The 24104-nt window shown below is 51.4% G+C and overlaps 1 protein-coding gene across 1 annotated transcript in view; it reads right to left on the minus strand.

Moving 5' to 3' along the window:
* Positions 1 to 24104, minus strand: part of SRRM4 (serine/arginine repetitive matrix 4) — a 50370-nt gene that overhangs the window by 18693 nt on the left and 7573 nt on the right. The window contains exons 2-8 of the mRNA XM_033001380.2: positions 10258 to 10401; positions 7744 to 7827; positions 7335 to 7406; positions 5677 to 5703; positions 4909 to 4959; positions 1853 to 1951; positions 701 to 863 (exon numbers count right to left, since the gene is read on the minus strand). Coding sequence (XP_032857271.2) covers positions 701 to 863; positions 1853 to 1951; positions 4909 to 4959; positions 5677 to 5703; positions 7335 to 7406; positions 7744 to 7827; positions 10258 to 10401 — 640 coding nt within the window. The remainder of the gene's footprint in view (positions 1 to 700; positions 864 to 1852; positions 1952 to 4908; positions 4960 to 5676; positions 5704 to 7334; positions 7407 to 7743; positions 7828 to 10257; positions 10402 to 24104) is intronic.

A 24104-nucleotide genomic window follows, 5' to 3' on the forward strand; every position in this document is an offset into this window, starting at 1 on the left:
GACTTCATATCAGTCTGTATCTAATATTCCTCTCCATCTCTTGCTCCCTCAATTCCAAGGCATGTATTATATCATCTCTTTCCATGTATATGGAAAAACACCCCAAGGCACTGAGTCTGATTTTACCCTCGGCTGCACATGCAGTTCCCATTAGCATCAATGAGAGCTGCTCATAAGTTCCGAATTCGGCCCCTGGGCTTGTCAGTCCAGAGCAACAGTGATCCGAGAAGGATCCTGATAGTCAGAAAACATCCCCTGCCAATAATCACCAACTCATTAAATGTAAATGTTTCTTTTATATATGTTTGATTCCCTTTCTTCCCCTGAAGGACTAAAGTTTTGGACATGAACACCAGTGAATTAAGTTCACATCCAGCTGAGCAAAGGCTGCATAACAAACACTTCCCTGTAAAATATCATTGCTGGAGGCCACCGTTTTTTGTTAAATGTCCTCAATTCATTATTTATAGGCTAGAGCCTTTGCAAATTTTTCCCCTCTCCAGCCCCACTCTTAGTGTGAAAGTGCTGAAGGAAGGTATGACTTTAAATACATTGGAGAACAGCACCATTAATAAATAATACAGTTTTAACCAACTTTGTCTAACATCACTATAATTGAGTTATAAAAATTTCATATCAGATTTCTTGCCCAGATTCCTGTAGCTAGTTCAAGCAAAAAAGCACGGTGTATAATACTTACTACTTCCTTAGGAGACAGGAAGCTGTAGAGTGGGAGGGTTTGGCTGGCTTTTTGGCTGGCCTGAACCTCTTCAGAGGAGCTTCGCTTTGCTGTGATCTTTGAATGGTACCGGGAGTGTCTTCGCCGTGTTTTACGCCCTTCCTCCCGAGACCTGGCTCTGTGCCTCCAGGAGATATGAACAGCCAAACCGTTATTCCTTGGTATTACAGTAGTGCCCATTACCAGCTCCATACAAACCCTTGGCAGCTCTGTGCTAGGCCATTGCATGTGGGAGAAGGTCTTCCACATGACTGCTCTGTGGAGTCATGATGGAGAAAAAAGTGTTTTGCTTTTCTACTTTACAAAAAAAAAAAAAGTTTTGGATCCAGGCTTTGGACCTTAACCTCAAATTTCTGCTCCAGTTCATGATTTTATGGTGGTTCAAGGCAAACCATACTTTCACCCAGCCTTGAATGTCCCTATATTATTACACCTCCAAGAGAAGACACACTCTGCTGTTGCATTAACACCCCTCCAATTACTGACTGCATTCCTCCCCGCACTGATCATCAGCTTTTCATAACAAAATTCCCAGTAGTTAGGAGGAGTGAAGTGGGACAGTGGGGGTGGTTTGTTCAAGTGCTTTCAGAAAACGTGAAACACAAACTCGTGATGTATATAAACTACACAACTCGCTGTTGCAGTGATGCCAGGCCTAGAACCAGCATCCACTTAGCTGGCCCCAGGATGCATCTGTCATCCACAGGACAGAGATTTTAATCAGGTCAAAGACAGTGGCTACAGATTGCCGTAGGCAAATCTATTTCCATTGCTAAGACCATGTTTAAGGGTTTCCTGGGACATCAGCAGTAAAGAGCTCTTGGGCTGGGGGAGGGAGGCTAGGCTGGAATCAGCTGTCATGGGCTAATCATCAGCCACGGGGATTAGAAGTGACTGCTGGACCAAAAAGCTGCAGCCACTGCTCCTTGAGGCAGAAGCCTTCTGTGGCCAAGACCACAAGAAGCTCAACCCCCAGTATGTGACATAGTTGCTACCAGAACGGGATGCAGCTCTGCACGGAGAGTTTGTGGGTCACACAGGCTATTGCAACCGTGTCCTTGGGCCCACCGGGAAGTGTAGCAGGACACACAGCTCAGGGAGCGGTGACATTACCTGCTTTGGCAGCTGGGGGAGTGGGAGCCGGAGCTCTCTGAGCGAGAGTGGCAGTGGCGGTGGCGATGGCGATGAGATTTCCGGGTGCGCCCACGAGAGCTTTAAGAAGCAGAGAGGAAAGCCACTGTTAGATGAGCAAACTGGGTGAATACAAGAGCCAGCAGCTGGAGGCTGAAGTCAATAACATTCAAATCAAAAAGGAGATTTGTGTTTTAAACCAGAGATTGGAGTATGAAACATTGTGCAGGACACCAAGGCATGGGAAATTCTCCATCCCTTCATAGCTACACCAACATTAAGGCAAACCATCTCACTGAGATTTATGCTAGCATTTTAACTACCAGCTATTAGGTTGTAGCCTGCTGGGGGAAGATCTGTGGGCTAGAGTGCAGCAGACAGCACCAATCCTTGCTGCTTTCAAAACTTTGAAGAGCTTTGTGCCTGCCCGCTCATCTGCTTGCCCTTTATCCTGCAGCCTACCCTACGACAGCCAGGAAACAGCCTGGGGCCTTCCCATTGCTGAGCCTCGTTGCAGGAGTGCACCATCCCTCTGGACAACCCATTGCAAACCTCCAACCCTCGCATTTCTTGCTCCAGTCCTCTCTGTAGTGCCGACTCCTTGTTAAAGAGCAGATGCAGAAGGACAGGCTCCAAATAATACAGTACACTCAGTAGCAGCCAGCCTTCCCCGCGCTCTCTATGTGGGAGGGTCTAGCCAGTCTTATGGGTAGCTTTTACCATTGTTATATAAACAAAGTACAGCTTCCCTAACTGCAGCCTGCCCAATTCACAGCTCCTGCTTGAGGGGCAGGAACATTTTACCTGGCTTTCTATAAGTGTCCAGCCACTGCTGCTTCCTTTTCTGACGGGGCTACAGGGACCCAGGTTCAGTGCCCTGCTGCGCTTCCCTTTGCTCCATCCAGGCTGTTACTGGTGGATTACCTGGCCCTATTAGTGAAAGGCTGTTGTTGCCCATGCCAACAGCTGAAGCTCTGCATGCAGAGAGCAGGGTGATGTGGGTGGCAGGCTACCTATCACCTTCTGTGCCCGTTCCCTTTCATCGTTGCCCACCACAGCAGTTATTTTAAATCTGGTAGCGTAACCGTCTGCTCAGGCTGGCATCGCTGTGCCAGCAGGAAAAGCTAATGATGGGTTGGCTGGTGGGAACAGTCTGGTTTCATGGCCACACTATACCAGTCACTGACAGCACTAATATGACCTGCTTGGACAGCATTTAGCAATTTGCTGCTATAAAAACTCAGCAAATCAATTGCTTGAGAACAGCATCTCCTTTAAGACAAAAGGGCAACCTCCAGGGTAATTGCCTGAACTCTGCCTGGCTGTTTTCTCTGATGCTTTTCACACCCTATGATTAGATTTTTAAAAACTCCACATTTTGGGATCCTCCTTCCTTATTTCCATACAGCTGAAATCAGCAACACTGAACATCTCTTCTTCACATGGTGGATTTGTGTGAAAATCACCATGTTTGCTCTTTACCCTCTGCATCAGTTCCTCCAGTTTAAAAGAATTTTCCCTTTCTGCAGGAGGAAAAACTGGTCCTGTGTGATTTAGATAACCAGTTGCTTGAAACAAAGATAAGCCAAAGCAGTCTGATTATACAAAAATCCTGATCCCAGATGGCTCATGGGATCTATCTGATCCACACCCGGGAGCAATAAGAAGGTTTGCAAAAACCAGGAGTGGCTCAGCTCTGGTTTGTGATCTGAAAGATGAGGGGCTAAAACGCCTTGGCTGATTCACCCCCAAAGAGCAATTCTAGCAGCTCTCCTTCCCCTAGGTTAGTCCATACCAGCAGGGCACCTGATCTTTGTTTTAACCACACTGTTAGGCTACTGCATACTGGCCAGTGTTGCATGGGGCTGGGGAGATGCCTGCTTTTTACTGACTACTTGGGAAGCCTCAGTTTTAACACTGAGATTTCTAAGTGCACAGAAGCCCATTTTGAGGGGGCTGTGCTACTGAACATGCAGAAATAATAGAGAAAAGGAGATGGACTTTCTATAGGCAATAGACATGTCCTGTGCAGGCAATGCAGCATGCTCTGCACCTTGTGGATTCCCAGTCTCTTCAGTCCCAGTGTGTACTGGGGTGACCTGGAGGTGTCAGGGGCTGTTGTCCCTCTGTCTCCTTTGTGCCTAAGAGCTAAAAGTTGTGCTGGGAAGAATTAAAGGGCAGGTCCTGCTGATACCAAACAAACCAGCAGATTTCCATCTGCTAGCTCAGTTTCTGTCTCTAGTAGGGTATCCCAAGTCCCAGCAAAGCCAGCCAGGGGTTTTGGTGCCCGGGATTCATCTACAGAACTGTTTCCTTGCTCTGAAAGCAGGTGAGAAGTCACAAGTTGCAGTTCCCAGGATAAGACAGAAAAGGCTTATAGGCCTTCCTTCTGCTCCTGAGCAACCGCATTTTATACCCTACCCCTTGATTGTTCTGCCCCATAGGACAAGGATTGTGCTCTGCTATCACTCCAGGGCAGATAGGAACCTCAACCCCAGATTTTTACAACCTCCATCACCTCCAAATAATCCCTTCTTTTTCCTAGTCTCCATTGCCCTCTGTGCCCATTCGGATATTTGGTTGTACTGTATATAATGAGTAGCCCCTACTATAACCTCCAAGAGCAGCAAGCAAGGAGGAGCTAAGGCTCTTCTCAGTAAGCATGCCAGCTGGCCCTTTGGGCAGTGGAGGCTGTGGGGCTCTGCAGATTTGAGTTCATTCTCTCACACAGCCCTCATCAGAAAAGCTGGAGTCTCTGCTCAGGACTGGATGAACAAGACACTGTACATCCTTGTGAGACACAAAGAAAGTACTGAATGAGGTGGCACAAAAGAGAGAGAGAAAGGATCTCCAGCCTCTACAAACCCTTTTCCATTCCAGCAAAACCAGAATTGCTGGTTTTAGCTGTGGAAATAATCCTGAGAATTGCTTAGGGCTGTGCAGCCGGTGTTAGCTCCAGGGGACCCACCACATCAAGTAATTTCTAGCCCCACAGCTCTGCACAGGCAGGGCAGGGAACTCCAGGAATCACTACTTACTGTTTTTTGTGTTTTCTTTCTTCCTTTCTCTTACTTTTGGGGCTTGAAGAACTAAATAAGAAACGGCTAATTAATGCGGAGATTTCTGTTCTGATAAAAAGCTGCACAATCACACGTCAATGTTACAGCAAATTGCCCAAGAGCGTGCAATAAAAATGAAAGGGATTAATGATTCTGCCACAGCACAGGAGGTCTGAGTGCCTGCTGACAAATCTGGCTCGTGGGCTTGGCCAAAAAGGGTCCACAAAGGGACCAGACATCCTGATGACTTTGCATTTTCCTATAGAGAAGATGAATACTTCCTGATATTGTTACACACACACATACTGGAATGAGGAGAGTTCTCCCAGTAGACACCTGGAAAGCCACTGACTCTGAAAGTTTCAAAGATAGGCACTGCTGGAGGACACCGTACTGTTTGCAAATGAAACCATAAGAGAAATAAAGACTCGAGATGCATGGTGGATGCAACATGGATGAGATTGCCAGGGGCTAGTTTATACCAAGAGATCTTTCCCAGTTATGTGCTTGATTGCACAGGTTGGGCTGGAGACCTGTTTCCTGTGGGGTCTGAGGATGCATAAGGCTGAACAGTGAGAGGGTAGCCCCAGACACACAGGGAATAGGGGGAGACAAGAGGATTGCCCAAGGAGACACAGAAGAAAAGTGTCTTCTGCCCCCCACCCAGTGAACATCAACCTTGTGAGATCTTAAAGACACCATTGAACTCATATTTCTAAGGGACACCCACACTTGCTCAACTCTTACCTGTGTCTTCTCTTCTTTGAAGATAACCTGCAAGACACAAATATGTACAATGAATAGAAGGCCTCACAAGATTGGAAATTTGAATCTGAGACAATGTGTTTAGGCTCAGTGTTAGCACTGTGAGAGGATTGGGCAGAATGGCCCTGGCTCTCTTCAGCCAGCTGGAAAGGGGGTAGCTGAGAAATGCTGGCTAGCACACTCTACAAATAATTGAGAATATGATCCTCACGATAACAAGTCTATAAATATTAGATATATCCCCTGTTCCTGATGGGTCCTTCTCCTCTGCTACTGCCTCCACAGTCTTGCACTGAACTTAGTTTGAGGGGGCAGAGGCAAGTCCATTCCCTGGTTTTCTGTATGAAGGACCAAGTAGCAGACAAAGGAAAAATCCTTTCTGTATAACTCCAGAGCAGCCTCACAGTCAAACCAGCATCATGCCTCTACCTTGCCTCCTGGAGCATCTCTGGGATGACCCAGGAGCCACTGTGCTGGTGGTCCTCATAGGAAACCTGACAGCATGGAGGACGCTCTCCCTTGCAGCAAGGCCAGACCTCGGCACACTGCACAGCCCGCTGTGTCCCATCTCAGCTTGGAGCACAACATCCTGCAGAAGACATGGCCTGAAATCCTGCCTAGAGGGGGCATAAGACTGCCTGTGGCAAGGTCAGTCAGGATCTGTAGTTGAAGTGGTACCAGGTGTCTGGAAACAAACTCCATTGGTCACTAATGCTTAATGGTTTATCATGCTACCTTTTGGGACCAGCTACAGCTTATCCTTGGCTTGCAGGGGCACAAATGGGTGCTAAAGATTCAAAGCCAAGGAACGTCTGACCCAGGACTTCTGTCAGTAGATGGCATCCATAAAAAAGCATAAGAATCCCTCCTTGGGAAGTGTTTCTATATCCTTGTCTCACCTCTTCCCTCCCCCACCTTTTCTTCAAGATTCAAGCTCAGCTTTTCACCCTGTTATCCATTTTGGGTAGCTTCTCTCTTTGGTTCAATATGTTATAAATACATGAACTTTCCAAGGGAGATGGCATCCACTGTTCTCTTCAAATATTGGTTGAGAGAAAACAGTGAAGTATTTGCAATTTTAAAATTTAATTCCGCTCTTTAAATTAAAAATGAACTTCATAAGGGAAATGTGGAGGCAGTCACCCGGGGCTGGGAGGGAAGACTGAGATGTGGGGAGCTGGTCTGAGCCTCTTCCTAGCCCAGACGCTGACACTTTCTGCAGGCTGGGGGAGAAGGGAAAAGGACCGATGGAAGCCCTGAGCGCCGATCCTGTTGGCATCCCAGAGGACAGGAGCCACGTGAAACAGGACGGCAAGGACAGCAGGCAGACCTGGCGCTGATTTGTCTCTCTTCCCTCACACCCCGACAGCTCATACGTATCCGTTCGCACCGGGTGTGCGCCCCATTTCACGCCCTCCTTGCTCGGAGGGACCCTGGCTCTGCCTGTCCTCGGCTGGCTGGCTTTCACCTCCCAGCAGGGCCCTCTCCCCTGGGCAGCCATTTGAGAGCTTGATGCCTCTCTCTGACTCCTGGCACTGGGCTCGACCATCTGCCCGATGGCAGTAATGCCTTCCACCCCTTGCCCAAACCCTCCCAACAGCTTCTGCCAGCAGGGAATTATGTTTTCAAGGGAAAAATACCTGTGTCTTTTTCGCTTCTTGGAGCTTTTCTTCTTCTTCTTCTTCACAGGCGAGGGGCTGTAGGAGGGAGACCTGAGGAGGCAGAGGGGCGTTAGGGACTGCAGGGCTCCCCCCACAGCCCTCCCTGGCCACCCCAACCCTTACCCCGCCACCAGCAGCATTCCCCCTTGGTGGAGAGGGGCCAGGGGCTCCCGGGGCCCCCAAGGATGGGCTGTGGGGTGAGTCCCAGCCTGGCCTCCCGAGGAGAGGGTGAGAAAATGGCGGCGCCTCCCCGGGCCTGTGGAAAGCCAGCCCCCTGCACCTCCCCAGGAGGTATCCAGCCTCCATTTTACACCGGCTTTCCTCCCTCACACAGAGCTGAGGGCTGCCTGTCCCCTCCTGTCCCACACGCCACCATGGCCACCCTCACCTCCTTCGCTTCTTGCGGCCGGATTTCTTCTTCTTCTTCTTCCCCCGGGCTGGTGGCAGTGTGCGCTCCCCATCGCATGAGGGGCTGAAGATTGAGTTAAAAAAAAAAAACAAATCAAAATTAAAACCAATAAAAATAAAACCTGAAATGAGCTCACATGGGACTCCTCTCTCCCATCACCACCTCAGGGACATCTGGGGCAGAGAGATCAGTTTTCACGGTGGACCTGGGGCGCAGGTGAGTGCCTAATTACCCTCTAACGAATAATTTGGTCACAGTTTAAATGAAGTGTCTCCTCCGTGGGTCTAATGGAGATATAATGAGTCAGCTACTGTACGCCACGGCCATGCCAGCTGATTATTTAAAATGTGTTTGCTGAGGTTAACAGCTCCGTAACAGATTTATAGGTTTTGTTGCTCTTTGCAAATACGCTTTAAATAATTAATTGGCATTTAATTTGCATACAATAATTATTGCAACCAGATGCATCTAACTATAATAAAAGACTTGACATATGTTAAATAACGATTAGAAATATATATATATTATTGAGGTGTTATGGTAATTTAATGAGATATGCATCTTTTACACTGTTGTTAAATCCTGGGGAAAAAAAAAAAAAAAACCAACTCCCATAAATTAATTTATTTTTTTAAACACACAATACTGAATTGTGTTATGTTTCAATGAAAATCAAATACCACAGTTAAATTATTTCAGAGCACTGGGCTGAAAATGACAGATACGCTGCGGGTATCATTAACCAGAGCAAATGCTCATAAAGAAGGGGGGACAGCGGGCGGAGGCCTGCAGATCCCCAAACTGACCCCCAGATCTGTCTGTGGGTCCCCAAATGGATCCAGGGACAAAGTTTCCAGGGGGCACAGCCAGGTCCCCAGGGTCTCTGCAAAACTGGGGACTGGCAACCCTAAGAAAAGGGCAGACACTGTTGGAAATGAGGGTGCTGGGTTTGTTCCTCGGTTTCCCCATTTCTCACCCCTCCGGCAGGACTTGCCGCTAGTGCAAATGAGTTAAGGCAGCCCTATGTTTGGAAAACACTGTGGGATCTTCGCTACAGAAACAGGCCAAAAATTGAGCAGTTTCTGCAGAAAGAATAAATATTATGTTTAATAACAGTTCTAGCGCAGGAGCAAATGTCATGACCCATCAGCGGTGGGTGCCCCCCCTGACACTTGTTCACCCAGGGCTTGAATTACTATCAAAAATCACTCTACCTTAGAAAGCCAATTGCTTAGTGCTTTTAATACCCTTTTTTTTTTTTTTCCCCCCCTCCAAATTGCTCTGCAAAACAAGACTAATGCTTCAGTTGTGAACTGTGAATAACTGTGCTGAGTGTTTCTGGTGCAGTAAATCTGAGGTGCAACCACATCATTGCTCCAAGGAGCACCCAAATACTCCTTCACACTTTTTCTCCTCCCAAAGATTTCCCTGACTGGCACAAATGCTGCTGGGAGATATGGCACACTTCGGGCTTGGTGGGTCTTTTTTCTGGATTAAGGTAGAAAATATGTATTTTCCAACTCACCTTATTGTTGCTAAGCTTGGACATCTCCCCAAAGCCATCCTAAAAGTCTGTCCTAGACCAAGGACACGAGCACCCATCTCAGCCCTTTAGTTATGAGGGTGCTCAACCCCAGCTCCCGTGTGCTTTCCCCTGATGCAGATCTGAGCTCCTCAGAAAACAGACCCAGCTGCGTCTCAGCCCCATCTTGCCCAGAGCCATGGCCAGGCACTGCCATGGTCCAGGGAGAGCAGGGAGAAACTTGTGACTGCTGTACAGCCACAGGTGGTTTCTTAGAGTGCTTCACGCTCTTGCCTTTTGTCTGTGATGTGGAAGTTTTCTCCCTGCGCTGATCTGATTTTAATTGTTTCTCCATGATTGTAATCAAAGTCTAATTAAAAATATGTTTTAGGTGATTGTTCCGGTTAGCCTGAAATCTGAAGATATGAAATGTGCTTTCATGCTCTTTCTTTCCAGTGTCTTTAACCAGAGATGCCTTAATCCCAGAGGTAGTTTAGCAGACAGGGCTCAGAGACCCTATCTGCTTCATTTACAGTGTTTGATTCATTTTTCTCCTCTCAAGTTGTCAGGGGCTAACAACAAACTGATAACGAAGCCATGTCCTATTGAAGCCAATGCTGCTGGTCTGATCTAGGCATGGGGAATTGCTGAGGGTGATGCCCAGCCAGGGGTAGCCTGCAGACCTGATAGTGCACAGGGATGTTGGCAGGTTGCTTGTCTTCCAGGGCTACTTGCAAGGGGGCTGTAAGAGCAAGACATGGAGTCGAAGTGAACTGCAGAACTGCAGATTTCTCCCTGCAAACATGCACGGGAGTTTCATACAATTGCATACATTTGCTGTGCATTAACACGGTCATTTAAGCAATGCCCAGTCCTCACTGACTCCCAGCGAGGCTGGGAAAGCAGTCACAGATGCCTCCTCGCCCATCCCTCTGCTTCAGGGTGACCCTGCTCACAGCCCTGGCTCCTACCTGCGTGATCTGTGGCGAGCATGGTCTCGTCTGTCCTTCCCTTTCGCACAGCCGTTGGCGGTGGAGGCCTCCTTGACTGTGCGGCCACTCAGCTTTTCAGGACGTCTGTCCTCTGCAGTGTATGGCAGGCAGCTGAGCGTCCCACTGCAGGAGCAAGAGTTGAGCAAGAGCAATAAAGAACTGTCCATTTAGCTGGACGCCTTGGCTGCAGGTTCCCCATGTACTGGGTAATCCCCTTTCCTTTCCACAGGTAGGACCCGTGCTGTCAGGAAGGAGATCTGCAGGCTGCCCTCTGGCCTCCCGAGCCCGTGGTGCTCAGCCCAGCAGTAGGAAATGCTCCAGAAAGCCCCATTTCCAAGCCAACCCAAGCCGCAGCATGGGGCATGCTGTGCTCAGTTTTCAGGCAGAGATGCAGTGAGCGTCATGCAGCCCAGGAGCAGCTGGGTAGCACCACACTGCGTGGCCAGCACAAGGTCCAGATTCAATACAACAGCAAGGGACAATGGTAGCTAATCAGACCAGCACCCCTGGGCATCTTCTTCTGTGTTGTGGGCTTTAGCTCACCAGCTCTGCAGAGACAGCCCTGGTCTTGCACTCTCGTAGAAAAAAAGCTTCTGCATTTCAAATGCCACTCTCCAAACCTCCTATTGCATTGCTAATACCTTGCCACACATCTTCATCCTATCCCCTTTGCCAGCACCCAGATAGAAGCAAGCTTTTGGCAGCCATAGAACAGCCCTCCTCTCTGCTTCTACAAATAGGGTGCTGGGCCAGTAAACACACCTGGTCCTGCTGAAAGCCCAAACTGGAGAACCTGGGACAGCCCAGCAGATCTTAGGGGAGCCACCTGGGTCAGGCAGGTGCCTGTAAGAGCCCTTGGGGGTCCATGAGAGCTGGCAAGGAGAAGAGCTAGGGCAGGGAAAGCCTGGGGTGAGATATCCCCAAAAAACAGTGGGGCTTGAGCAGGGCAAGCTGAAATGGAGAAAAGTAAGCCAAATGGAGAAAACTAACCCAAACGATCCTGAGCTCAGACACTTGAGAGGAAAGTAAATAGGTTTCCAGGCCCTGGAGAGGTTTATTTCAAAGAGCAGAGTGATTAATGGAAAGCCATAAACCATACCCAGCCAGGGTGCTGAGAATGCTATGGTTTTGGTGTCATCCAGAATATTATTTGGATAAATACAAGCATCAGCGTGTCCCAGCCCAACATGGCTGTGGGGTGGTATGGATGGTGGGTTGGGCTCAGCTGGCAGTGAAAGTGTCCCCGTTTCTTCCCATTATCATTTTGAAGCCAATATCAGGAATGGGCTATGGGTGCTGCTTTGAGGTTTAGCCATCTCCAGATCAGCTCTGCAAGGTCCCACTGCTGCATCTCCCACCCAGCCTACCTCCTCCCTTCGGAAAGCAGCACACCGAAGTCCCTGGGTCACGGGGACCCCACTGGAGCAGGGGAAGGCTGGGATGTGTCCCTGCCCGAGCCTGCAGCCACAGTGGCTCAGGGATGACGGGAAGCTGGTTTGGCTGCAGAGACCGTCACAGCCATCACACATGGGCTGTGGGGATAGGAACAAGGAGTCCGGGCCAGGTGCATGCTGCACATTGAGTGGCTAAATGGGGCTAAGAGAGTGGTTAAAGAGCAATGTGATGCTAAAATGGCATGTCAGCACAGGTTAGGCACGGCCAGGGGTTTGCATGCCCCAGGGAACATCCTGTTGCCTGCCCCAGCCATGAGCAATGCTTTTTCAGGGCTGGAGTTGGCACAGGAGCACCTGCAGAAGAAGTGTCATCCCTCTCTTTCCACCTGTGTTTTCTCTTTCAGCAAACTCCCACTTTCTCTCATAGCTGACTCCTTCTTGGAGCCCAGTTTGTAATGCCTGAACATTTAAGGATGTGCATCAGCCAGTACAAGCAACAGGGGTCAGTGTGGGGGAAGCTGGGTGAAACACTTCTGGCCCGAGACATGCAGGATGTGATCGTCCCTCTGGCTTTAAAAATCTATTACTCTGCTTGTAATAAATCCCCCAGTCGCTTCTCAACATCTATGTTATTTTTAACCATCCGGGAAGCTACATGGTTAATTGCTTTCTTTGTATGAGCTAATTAGCTTGTGGCCTTTCCCGAACCCCTTTTAAGAGCAGTCTTCTGAGGCTCAATCATTAGGATCCATTAAAAATGTCCCCAAATTAATGACCTGTGCAAAGTCTGGGCTGGATCAGCTCCAGCAGCGGAGGCAGGAGGGTTCCTCCCTGGGCTGGCGGCACGCTGGGGGACCGCTGCCTTGCAGGAGGCACCCGGGCACGGCGGACCACGTCCCTCTTGCCCTGGCCTCTGCTCCCACTAATGGGATTTTCAGGTCCTGGGATTAAAACATATTGGCCCTGAAGCAACCAAGGACTCCTGTCCTGTAGCACACTAGGAACCATTTCTTCTGGGCTTGGAAGTAATTATTGATGGAAATAATTATTCTCCAATTCCATCAAAGGCTGGCTTCAATTCAACCAAATGGTCTCCTCTGATGAATGCTGAGAGTCACTAACGCTCTAAACTGGCTGGTAATCCCCTTGTGTTAAGCTCTATAGACATTGATTGAATATATATCTTTAAACTTGCTTATTTTTTGGTGTCTTTCATGACCGATATCAAAGTGTTTGCAGTTTGGTGTGAACAATTACTGTGGCCTCAAAGGTGAGGATTATCACACCTTCCCCTGCCAGTCCCACCTGCAGCAGAAAGGAGGAAGCCTCTGCAGGTGCTTTGCTGGAGCTGGCCCTGGGAGGGCAGTGAGGATGCTCAGGGCGATGCAGCTGGAAGTGTGGGGCTCACTCAGCACCAGGGACATGCTGCCCGCAGAGACGTGTGCCAGAGCAGGCAGGAGGGAGAGGAGGCAGGAAGGATACCCAGGGTTTGTCCTGCTGAGGGGCAACACTGCTCCACCATCTCAGCCTCTCTGCCCAACATATGGGTTGCATGTTTGTCTCTAAGGATGCACCCCTGGCCATGGGCAGCCAGGCCAGGACAAGGCAGATGCCCACCCATCCTGCCTGTCCTCCAAGTTTCTCCACTTCCATTAGACAATTCGATTGCTTGCACTCATTTTTCTTCTTTCTTTCTTTCTCCCATGCAGAAACCCAGCCTCTCCGTCAGACCTGTCCAGAAGCAGCATCCCTGCTCCTGACAGGGAGACCCCGGGCAGCAGGGCACCCGCTGGGCTGTCTGCAGCCCGCTCAGAGCAAAATATACCCCGTGCAACCTCCCATCACGGGTGACTCGCCTTGCCCCTTCCCTTTGCAGCAGTCTCCAGTTCAGGAGGGGTGTTTTTGGCTTATGGCAATTTTTGCCAGCTTTTCAGCAGCTGGGAGGGAAGCAGCAGGCATGCAGGCCTTTCACCTCTCCCACCAGCCCAAGCCTTTCAACTGCTTTTCACAACCCAGCCAGCCCATCTCTGAATTTTGGTATCAGACTTGGGCTCTCCCATTCCTTCCCTAACAGAATGTGTTGATAGCAGAGGGAAACAATCTATTGCTACCCTAATAGAAATGATGCAGAAAAGGTCACTGGTGGGAAAGAACCCAAATATTCCTAATCTGAAGAGGGGTGAAACCACCATAAAACACTATGGCCATTTGTAGGAGAGAACGGGGTAGGTAATGGCAGCCTGGCTGCAGGGTTGGAGGTTCCCTGTTTATTTTTGCACACTACCTGAACTGCTTCCCACCAGCCTTTCCCAAAGGCATGTCGTGTTTCTGAATCCCACTGGGCTCCCAACTGTGCCCCGCAGAGCCTCGTCGCCTGATGCCACCCCATCCTGCCTCCCTTTCCCAGGGGGCTGGCATGTCACCCGCAGTTTGTAGTGGGACCACAGAGGCCAGTTAACCATGCTGTGGCCCCTGTGCTTCACGACAGCTCACTTTGGGATTGGACATCGCTGTTTGCTGGGGAAAAGTAGGAAGTCACTGACAGGCTTGGCAGGAGGCTTTTGCACCGGGAACTGGAGCCCGAGGTGGCCAGATAAGGCCACTTCTCCACAGAGGCCAAGAGAAATGCGAGGCAGGAGGTCCCACAGGGCATTTGCAAGACCTGGGAGATGTGCTGGGCTCGGCAGAGACCCCTCATGGAAGTTTCTAAAGACATGCTGTGGCCTCCAGAGCTGTGGGTGAGCCCCACGGGTGAGTTCTGGAGGCTTAAACCAGCCCAGCCACGGAAAAATATTGCCCCTCTGTTAGCTCCCGTGGGATTGCACTGCTCCTCCTGCCCACGGACAGATCCTGGCACCCCTCGCAGAGGATGGAGCAGAGGCACAAGGTATTTGCTGCCTCAGGGAGCAGAGCTAACTCACAAACCATCCCTGTTCCTCCATCCTGGGCTGCTGCACTCAGTGCCATGGCCAAGTGCCATCTAATCAGGCCATGAAATGTGACACTTGGTGACGCAGGCTTCACCGGGAGCCGAGCCCAGTGACGCCCGGCCCCCCCGGCCCCGCAGTGACGTGCAGTCGGTGTGGGTTTGGTGTGCATCCCTGCGTGCTGGCGTCTCAGCACTGCCGGGGCCCGGGCAGCTGCCCTCCCCTGCCCGCAGGCTCCCGCATCCCAGCCGAGCTCCTCTGCCCCGGCCCTGCAGCAGTCTCCTGCCACAAAGTTTTCATCAATCAGCCTTTTCCCCTGCAGTAACTCATCTCAAGAGGAGAAAAGTAAAGGAAAATTGTCTTCCTAGTGACTTTTCAGCCACTGGACCCCATCACCAGGCCATCTCCCCACCCACAGCAGCATTGTCCCTCGCATCCACAGGACAGGCTCCCCCAGTCCCAGCCCTTGGTGGCCTTGCTGCAGCCGCTCTGCCCTTTCCAGCTGCTTTTCAAGCAGCAGTGTAAGCACACCGGGTCTGGATCATGCTAACCAATACTTTTTTTTTTTTAAAAAAAAAAAAAAATCATTTATATGACTTCGCATATGCAGCTGGGTTGGGTGCAGGATGCACCCGGCCGCATACACAAGCAGTTTGGAGGCCTGGAGCACTGGCTGCACTTGGCAGACCTGCACTAACACAGGTCTGAGGACCTGAGTGTTCCAAGCTCAGCACAGAGTACCTGGTGAAGTCAATATGGGAACTTTATTACCCTGCTCGCTCCACACTCCCGTCACCCCTACAGCCCCTGGTGAAAAGGTAGGAGTGGCTCCAGCCAACTGGAGCCCCCAAAACAAGAAAGGTTAAATCATCTCTGATGAGCCTGTTAGTTGTGAATGTTTCACTGGCGTTAAACTGATGATGGATGACTTGCTGGGGGACCAGTGCGCGAAAGGACATGGGCATCCATGGCAAGCACACCGTCCCAAGGGGAAGCGGGAAAAACTCCTGCGCCCACAGCTGCTCACACCAGGGATATTCTTGCTGTTTCTCCTGAGTAAAGTGCAAAAAGTGAATGGACATGTGATTGAATATCTCATCTTTCCTCTCCTTTCCTCACCCGGAGGTTTTGGCGGCACAGGAGGGGACAGGCGGCAGGTTGGGGTTCCTGCTCTCCCGCATCCCCGTGGCTCTCTGCCACGACCACCTCTGAAGCGCCTCTTCCCTGGGCTCTTGGCCCTGGCAAGGGTGGGCTGAGCTGCTCGCAGCATTTCTAAAATCCACCACTTTGGGCTGAGAAGCCTTTTGGCGCTGGCAAAATGACCCTTTTATTTTTTCTCTTGCTCTCTGGCTTTGCTCATCTGATTGAAAAAGAAAATGGTTGAACCATTCCTTTGTCCCAGGAGAGGAAGGGGGCAGAAAAGAAGGTTGTAAAGACATTTCCAAGCAAAAACTCTAGCAGATGTGTTTACGTAAAACTGTTTGAAATATGCACTAAAAATACCTCTTCAAAATTAGGAGATGGGGAAAATCGTAAGTGCTTCCCACAAACACACACAAAAACACCCCATGGCAGGTTCTTTCCCCACCTCATTCAAAGCGTTATTATTAGTGCGGCAGGAGCCCTGCAGTTTGTTATTGAAAATTATAATAGCAAATCACTGAGATATTTTCCCTGATTACACAGACTCCAAGCCAGTTCAATTTTAATCTTCTCCCTGCTATTTTTTCCGTGCATCAGCAGAGGCACCAGCTGCAGAAAAGCTCGTGGTTTTCTTGAGGCAGTTTAAACACAGGAGAGAAATACAATTCTGTAATATACATTTTTCATCTAATTTTTGCCAGCCGTGACTCGCCTCCCCGTCCTGCTCCCGGGAACCCTGCGTCCTGCTGCAAGCCCATATGCGGCAGCGGCTCCTTTTGCTTCTTGGACTCCAGAAAGGTTTAACGATAGCTCTTATCACATCCCGGGCCAAAAAAGCAGCTTGGCTCTTTATTTTCCAGCAGTTGATTTGCTATGCATGGTTGAATCAGAACAGAGGAGCTTCCCTGCTGGAAGGGGCCCCGGTAGCAGCGCAGGGTCAGTGCCAGATGCTTCGGGGGATGCTGTGCGGTCCCAGCCCACGGGGAGGGCTCCGTCCCGGGCACCAGCTGGCGACGGCAGCGGCTCCCGCTGCGCCGCACGGGACGGATGGCTCTGGCGGAGCGTGAAACTCCGCGGGGGAAGGCGATGCTCTCATGGACCATCTCTCTTCGGTAGGGTCAGGCATGAGGGCGAGCATAGCCTCTCCCTGCTCCCCACGGCTGGGTCTCCTCCTCCCCAGGGGCAGCAAGTCCCGCAGCACCCAGCCACCTTGCAGGGCTCGGCATCATCTTCCCTTGCTGCCAGCAACCTGGGATGGCTCCGCCGACCGCCTGCCAGCGACAGCAGAGATAAACCCAAGGAATATGGCACACGGTCGTGTCGTTTCCAAAGGAAACCTGGACTGCTGCCCCATCTCAAGCGGTTTCTACGGCATCTTGTGCCTCCCACGCTGCCGGCTCAGGGGTCCCTGTGGTGCTTCGTGCCTGTCAGCACCTGCGAGCTGCTGGGCCCGGCTTGCTCTCAGGGGGACAATCTTGCGCCTTTCTATCCTCAGATCCTTCTCCTGAGACAAACACCCTGCAGGTTCCCATGCCTGTAAAGGAGCCAGTTTTCTCCACAATCAGGGAATAGGAAAGGAGGAGCCTTGGCTGTCCCCAGTGTGCAAAAAGGCAGCCGAAAGTGCCAACGCTGCCATGCTGCACCACGGCACAGCAATCCTGCACATGCCCAATCCATGTTTTGGGGAACTCCAGGCTCCTGAGTGACCCTGGCATGGCAGGGACTGGTCTGAGAAGGGTTGAGAGCTTACACTAAACCCTGCCACAGCCCCACAGCCTCTCTCCTCCCGGCAAGCTACAAACTGCACTTCCAGACCCCGTCCCTGCCATTGTTCCCCAGGCAGCCTGGAGCAGCCATGGGGCAACTGCTCCCTGGTGAAGGGGGCAGAGCTGACAGCCAGACATGGGGGCAACCCCAAGCAGAACCTCGTAGAGCTCCCAATTAGGAAAAGCCTGGATCTGAGCTCAAATTTCTCATTCATTTTTTTCCCACAAGCAGTGCAGGGCAAAACCAAGCCAGGTGAAGGTCAGGACCGTGGGCTTGGGAGGGAGCCCAGCGGCTGTGGTCAGGCGCTTCCCAACACACCACTGGGAGCTAGAAGCTCAGGAGCACTGGGAGATGACACTTAATGTTTTAGGAGGGTTTTAACAAAAAAATCAAACTAAAGGCTGTCCCAGGAAAGAAGCGCTTTGCCACTATCTGCAATGTGGTCAGGCTGGGGAGCACCCCCATGCCCAGCGGGCTGCACAGTACCAGCCCCCCTGCCCCAGGCAGTGTCCCCTGTGCTGCCGCAGCACCCCGGGTTCCAGCCAAGCCCCCGTGTCCTTCCGTGCTGGCTGCCATGGGTGGGGCTGTGCTTGCACACCACATTCCACTCCTTCACACAGGTTAATCTGGGATCTTGGGAGATCACCGTCCTGCCGGCGGGCCTGAACTTGCTCTTTAATGAGGAAACCACCATGTGCTGCCAAGCAATGGCAGGGCTGGGCCATGGGATGCTGCATCCGTGATGCTCGGTCATTACGGGCGCTCTCTGCAAGGCACTGATTCCCTCCTTTGTCCAAAAACCCATGCCTTTTGGCATAACAAATGGCAGTGAAATAGTGCATTTGCCAATAACATAGCTCATTAAATTTTAATCAAATAGGGGATTGTAAGCACACAGCTACCAGGAGCTCCTGGGAACGCTGAGAGATCACTTTAAAAATGAATTAGTAATAAGGCACATTGGAGGCAGCAAGGAGAAGACAGCTAGAGAAGATTCACTTGGAGCAGCAATGCTCCCTTTGCTGCTCACATAAAGCTTTTTCCTCGTCTCCCTTAATTTGGTTGTTTTGAATTGTCACTGGAAGAAGAGGGGAAAACAGATTGGAGGTCCCAACACTCAGATAACTCAAAAATCCCAACCTGTTCATGCAGCTGCCACCTGCCTGTGGAGCTGCCCTGGGAATGACTCTGGTTGATGGGGAGAGCATGGAGAAGCTGGCTGGGGACAGGGACACTCAGGTCACTGCACCCCCTTAATAAACCACCCCCTGAGCCACCCTGTTTGCTGGGACACAGGCATGCATACTGGCCTGCAGCTAATCAACAGCAATCCCCAGGGCTTGGCTTGAAATGACTCTGACATTAAAAAATGGTGCTCAAACCCCCCTAGGACGGACCCACAGGTACATCTGAATGGGCGACCCCAACCCAGGTGTCCAGGGGCATCACCCGAGCAGGGAAGTGCTGGAGCTGCTCTACCCCGTGGGACTGCCAGACTTAGAGGAGCTGAGGATAATATTTTCTGCCCACCCTGCCATGCACCCAGCCAGCCTGCTGCGCCTGGGGGGGTCTGGCGAGATGGGGGTCCCCGGACATCCTTCCATTTGGGACTTGTCTCCTGAACATCCATCCCACCATGATGCCCAGGGCTGCACTCCAGGGCCACGTGGGGCCCGGGGGGGCTCAGTGACGCCGCGAGGAGCAGATGTCCCCGCGCAGGGATGCGTGGGCAGCAATTAGCTCCCGTGGAAAGGAATTAAGCAACAGATTTCTCCTGCCGGATAAATGAGCCTACAGCATTCCCAGCCCAGGAAGGGAGGTGGCAAGTGGGCTTTAAGCCCCCTGCTACATGCTGCCGGGGACTTTTTATGGCCAGAAGGGCCCTTTGCCTCCCTGTATCACATCTCCTATGTTAGCTGAGCTGGGAAATTCCTGAATTGCAGCTTCATGGGTGGGAGGGTTTGGTTTGACTCCAATCCTCCTTCCCCATAACACCCCCTGGTCCCGAGGGAAACACCTTGGTGGTCTCGCCAGCTGCCCAGGAAGGTCTGGGTTTTAAGTTAAGGAGAGTTTCTGGGAGGGAAGACAGAGCTTTTTCTCCTCCCTCTGTGTTCCAAAGGAGGGAGAGGTTGGTATGGCCACGCCACCCCTGTCACACAAGTGAGCACCGGGGTGCTCTGTGCTGCAGCACCCAGGGCTGTTCGGGGGTCAGAGCCTGAAAGAAACCTCCCTCTCCCTCCTAGGTCTTGTCCGCAACCATCCACACCACCCTGCAACTCTGAACATTGTTTTAAATCATCCCCAGAAAGAAAGGGGAGGATATTTATTGGCTTGCTGCTCCACAGGGGGAAGGTTTGGAGGAGGCAGATAGATCCCTGGCCTCCCAGGCCCCATGGCAGACCCTGCCCGGAAGGGCTGGAGAGAATAATTTCATTTTTCAGTACATCCATCTTTAATTGGGTGTAGTAATAATTTTATTGCTTTCTGGGATTTGTGAGGCTGAACTAATATTTGTAAAATGCTCTGCTATCCTCAGCTGAAAGGCAATCTAGAATAGCAAAGCCCCGGTGTTATTCACATTTGGATAATCCAGAATTATTCATAAACAAAATCAAGATTATGCAAATATATTCATTAGTTCTCAGAATACCTCCAGGAAAATTGAAGAATTAGTCTTGTTAACAATTATATATTATGTAAGTGTGTGTCTAAGCACGCACGGACCCACGCACTATCGGTGCTGGGACACATTTGCCTGGGACTCATCCCGGGATCTCAGAGCACTGCAGAACAAGGGCTTGGCTTGCACAAAGCAGCCACCTCAATTTTGGTGTATCCCGATGCCCTGTGGCAAGTGACAGCACCCAGCACAGACCCCTGCACCCCCACCCTGGGCTCCCACCGGCTGCTCTTCAGCTGAAACAGCAGAGACAGCCCCAGCCTCCCCTCCGCACCCATCACGGACAACCCACGCATGAAACCCATCACCTTATGCTAGCCAAAAAAGCCTTTCCTACCCCAAATGAGTGTTTTTGCAGTACCTTCAGGGCCAGGAGGCTGCAGAGGTAGGATCTGGATGCAGCCCCCTTGCTCAGGACCTGCCCTTTTCGCACTGTACAAGCCCTCACCCCAAGGCGAGCTCATGCCCAGCTTGGTTTTCTGCAGTGTAACGCCACAGTTTATTCAGGGTGTGCTGGGAAAGAGGAGATAAAGGTGCGTTGAAAATACCACATGGTTTAATTAATGCCACATGCCTTTCACTCTATAGGTTGTGTGGATTGTTAATTATTTTTATAAAGAAAATAATTAGTCCCAATCAAGGCAGCAGCTCTCCAGAATTACAGCTCATTAACTGCTCTCACATTTTTCTGTTCTATAAAAAGTCATGTGGTGCTGATGAAAATTATAGACCCTTGGAATCAGCATTAAATACAAATTCAGACAGTGTTACCATCCTATTACCATCAACCACATCGACTTGGCTTCGGTAATTGCAGCTGGAGATGAAGCGCAGGGATTTCTGCTCTATACAATCTCTGAAAACAAGCACTCTGCCCATTAGTTTGCCGGAAACAACGTGACACCAAGCCCCGACTTGGCTAAGTATGTCCCCAAGGAGATGACAGCCACCAAGGAGAAAGGGGAAAGCAAGGTGGCTTTGCTGGGGATGGGAAGATGAGGGTTGCTCAGGTTCGGTTGAGCTCCGATTGGCAGCAGGGCTGATCCTGCACGGAGCAGGGGGAACCACGCAGGTCTGGCACTTGTCTAAATTAGGAAGGTGAACCAGCTAACGATGCAGCAAATCTGTCCTAGGGGCTGTGGTAGCAAAGCCACCAGTCCAAGGGATGGAAAGAGATAGAAAATGCAGAGGGGACAAGGAGCAACCTTTAAGGAGTGGGATTATCCTCAGGGGATGTGGGGAAAACAAGACACGGAGGGATGCGGGAGCATTCCTGAACATCCCCCTCTGGACCATCCTGGTCCAGGCACTGTGCTGGGACCGGCTCTATTGAACAGCACAGCGGCCTCACTCAGATGCTAATTGAAAGAAATCACGGCACGTTAAAGGGAGTTCAGGTCAAATTGATACCAATGCGGTGGGGAGGGTGAGTGGGGGGAGCGGCAGGGCAAGGTGAGACCCGCCGTCCTCTGCTCCCTGCAAGGCAAACCCGGCGGCAGCACAGAGCGAGGGTTGGCAGTGGCAGCCCGCAGCGGGGAGGGGACAGGGGAGCCGCGGGTCCTCGGGATCCTGCTTTTCAGTTTTCATTAAATCAGGGACGAATGTGCCTTCGGTGGCATTCACAGCCCAGCAGAGCCGGCAGCCAGCTCTTTGGCCCACGAGCCTCCACCGCAAAATTAACCCACCTGTCCCCACGGTGGCAGCTCCCATGCTGAGTGCCTGCCCTTGAGCCCGCTCGGAGGGACGAGGATGGGGAAATTGGGGCTGCTGGGTGGAAAAAACACTTCTGGGGAGCCCCCAAGGGCAATGGGGTAGTAACTACTGCCGTGAAGCAGCAAACAGTGGGAGCCAAACCTGCCGCTGGCATGTGCTGCTGGTGTTGTACCTTTAGGTTGCTGAGATGCTCCACAGTCACGGCGAAGGCAGGGATGGGTGCACAGCCACACGGCCCCAGCACACAGAAGGGCAGGGACGTGCCTGAAGCATGAAACGGTTGCATCTGCCAGCCTGGACTCTCCAAAACATCCAAAAAACGCTCCAAAACATGCCAAGGCCATTATTCAACCTGCACTGGCTTCTGAAGCACATGTGGGAAATGTCTGGGAGAGCACAAGGGCCCGTCCAAAACTGTGCCGACGACTTCTCCAGCCACCAGACAGAATGGACAACCGAATCCCTGTGTCCAGGGATGCCCCAGGATCCTGGGGGAGATGCAGCCAACACGTCCTGTGCCCTGCAGAGCTCAGCCCCGCACAGGGACCCCGTGGGGCAGCCAGGGTCTGAGGACACAGGGCCAGAGGAGGTCACCAGGACATCACGTCCATCCTCAATTAGGAGGCACAGGGAACACTGGGCTGACAGCCCGTGTGCTCCACTGCTCCCCGGCGGCTCGGGCTGCAAAACACCCCCATCTCGGTGATTAACCAGCGGCTGCCTTTGTTCCTCCTCCGCCAGCGGTGCCCACCCAGACCCCCCCCACCTCCCTCTCCCCGGCACGCGTTTTCCGCCCGCCTCCCCGCTCCGGTGGCCCTGCACCATCGTCCTTCATCAACTCGCCAACGCGTGGCCGATGGGCAGACAAAGGCAGGGACGGAGCGGGCGGCTGCGGCAGGCAGATAACCACAGAACCTGTCCCACGTGGCGGGGAAGGGTGGGCGAAACGTGGGCACTGGGCTGCTTTGTTGTTTGTTTTTCTTTTCCTATATGCTCCTGGTCTTGGAGGGTTTTTTTGCAAATAAAAACCCCATCCTTTGGATGAAGTACTTGTCTTGCTTCTCCTCATCGTAATGAACCTGGCCGTGCTCTGATTGAAGCAGGGGGGATTTCAAGAGAGCAAATGCTTTACAGGCAATAGATTCCCAGAGTTAAACCACCAGCCTCAGGGGAAATCGGCCCAAAGCCCCAACTGCCTCTCGCACTCAGTATGCCATGGCCCTGGCTATGCCCGTTCCGCCAGAGAAGGGCTGCTCCTCTGGCTGCAGACAACGGAGCAGTAGAGAATAAGTTATATTTACATGCTATTATACATTGGTGTTATAGATGCATGTCTTTGGCGGGTGGTTGGTTAGACAGCAGCTCCAGCTGACCCACAGATTAATTCAGCAGGTGGTCTTTAACTGTGAAATCTCTCTTAATGCAAAAATATTTCTCTTACTGGAAAATAGCTAATTCTTCATCCTGACAGTAATGCAGCTAAAATCACAACCTCCTACCCAGCTCTCTTCCAGTCACACCCCAACACACGCGCTCCCAAGCACACATGGGCTCAGGGATAAATTCAATACCACCAGCCCACTGCCAAAGTGCCATCGAGTTCCGCTGGGATGATGTGCTGCTGGACCTTGGTGTTAGTGGCAGAGAAAACCCATTTTCTCATCATGGCCTGTGGATCTTGGAGCATTTTCAGCCACCTACATGCGAGCTGGCCATCTGACCTGGCCCCAGGATCCAACAGCACGAAGGTCTCTGCAGTCTGTGCCAGCACGTCGCAGCCTCCTCTGTGCCCAGGGACAAAGAGGGATGAGAGGAGAGAGCAGAGCAACCCCGCAGGCAGCGGGGCCCTGCCCTCATGCCTGTGCCACCCCTGTGTCCCCCAAAACCCCCGGCCGGGGCTGGGCAGCAGCAGCTGTTTCTTCTTTCATTAATGATGAGACATAAATTAAACATGAAGCGTTAAACAGGTCGTCAGTGAAGCAGCTAGCCCCAACTTCGCTGCCTCCAGACTGGGGACCTAGCTAAGCTGGCCTGAAACAGCAGTAGAGTTTTTAATACAGTTTTCCTCCCCACTTCTCTTTTTTTTAAGCCCTTCCTGCAGTCCCTGCTGCACTGGCAGGGAAAGCGCTCCCGCCGTGTGCGAAAAAACCTGCTATTTTTAAACTCCCAGTGTTTGTCAGCGCTTTCGGCTCGAGCAGCTGA

This window comes from Tyto alba, unplaced genomic scaffold (genome assembly GCF_018691265.1).
Source record: "Tyto alba isolate M040663 unplaced genomic scaffold, T.alba_DEE_v4.0 Super-Scaffold_44, whole genome shotgun sequence".
NCBI classification, from domain to species: Eukaryota; Metazoa; Chordata; class Aves; order Strigiformes; family Tytonidae; genus Tyto; species Tyto alba.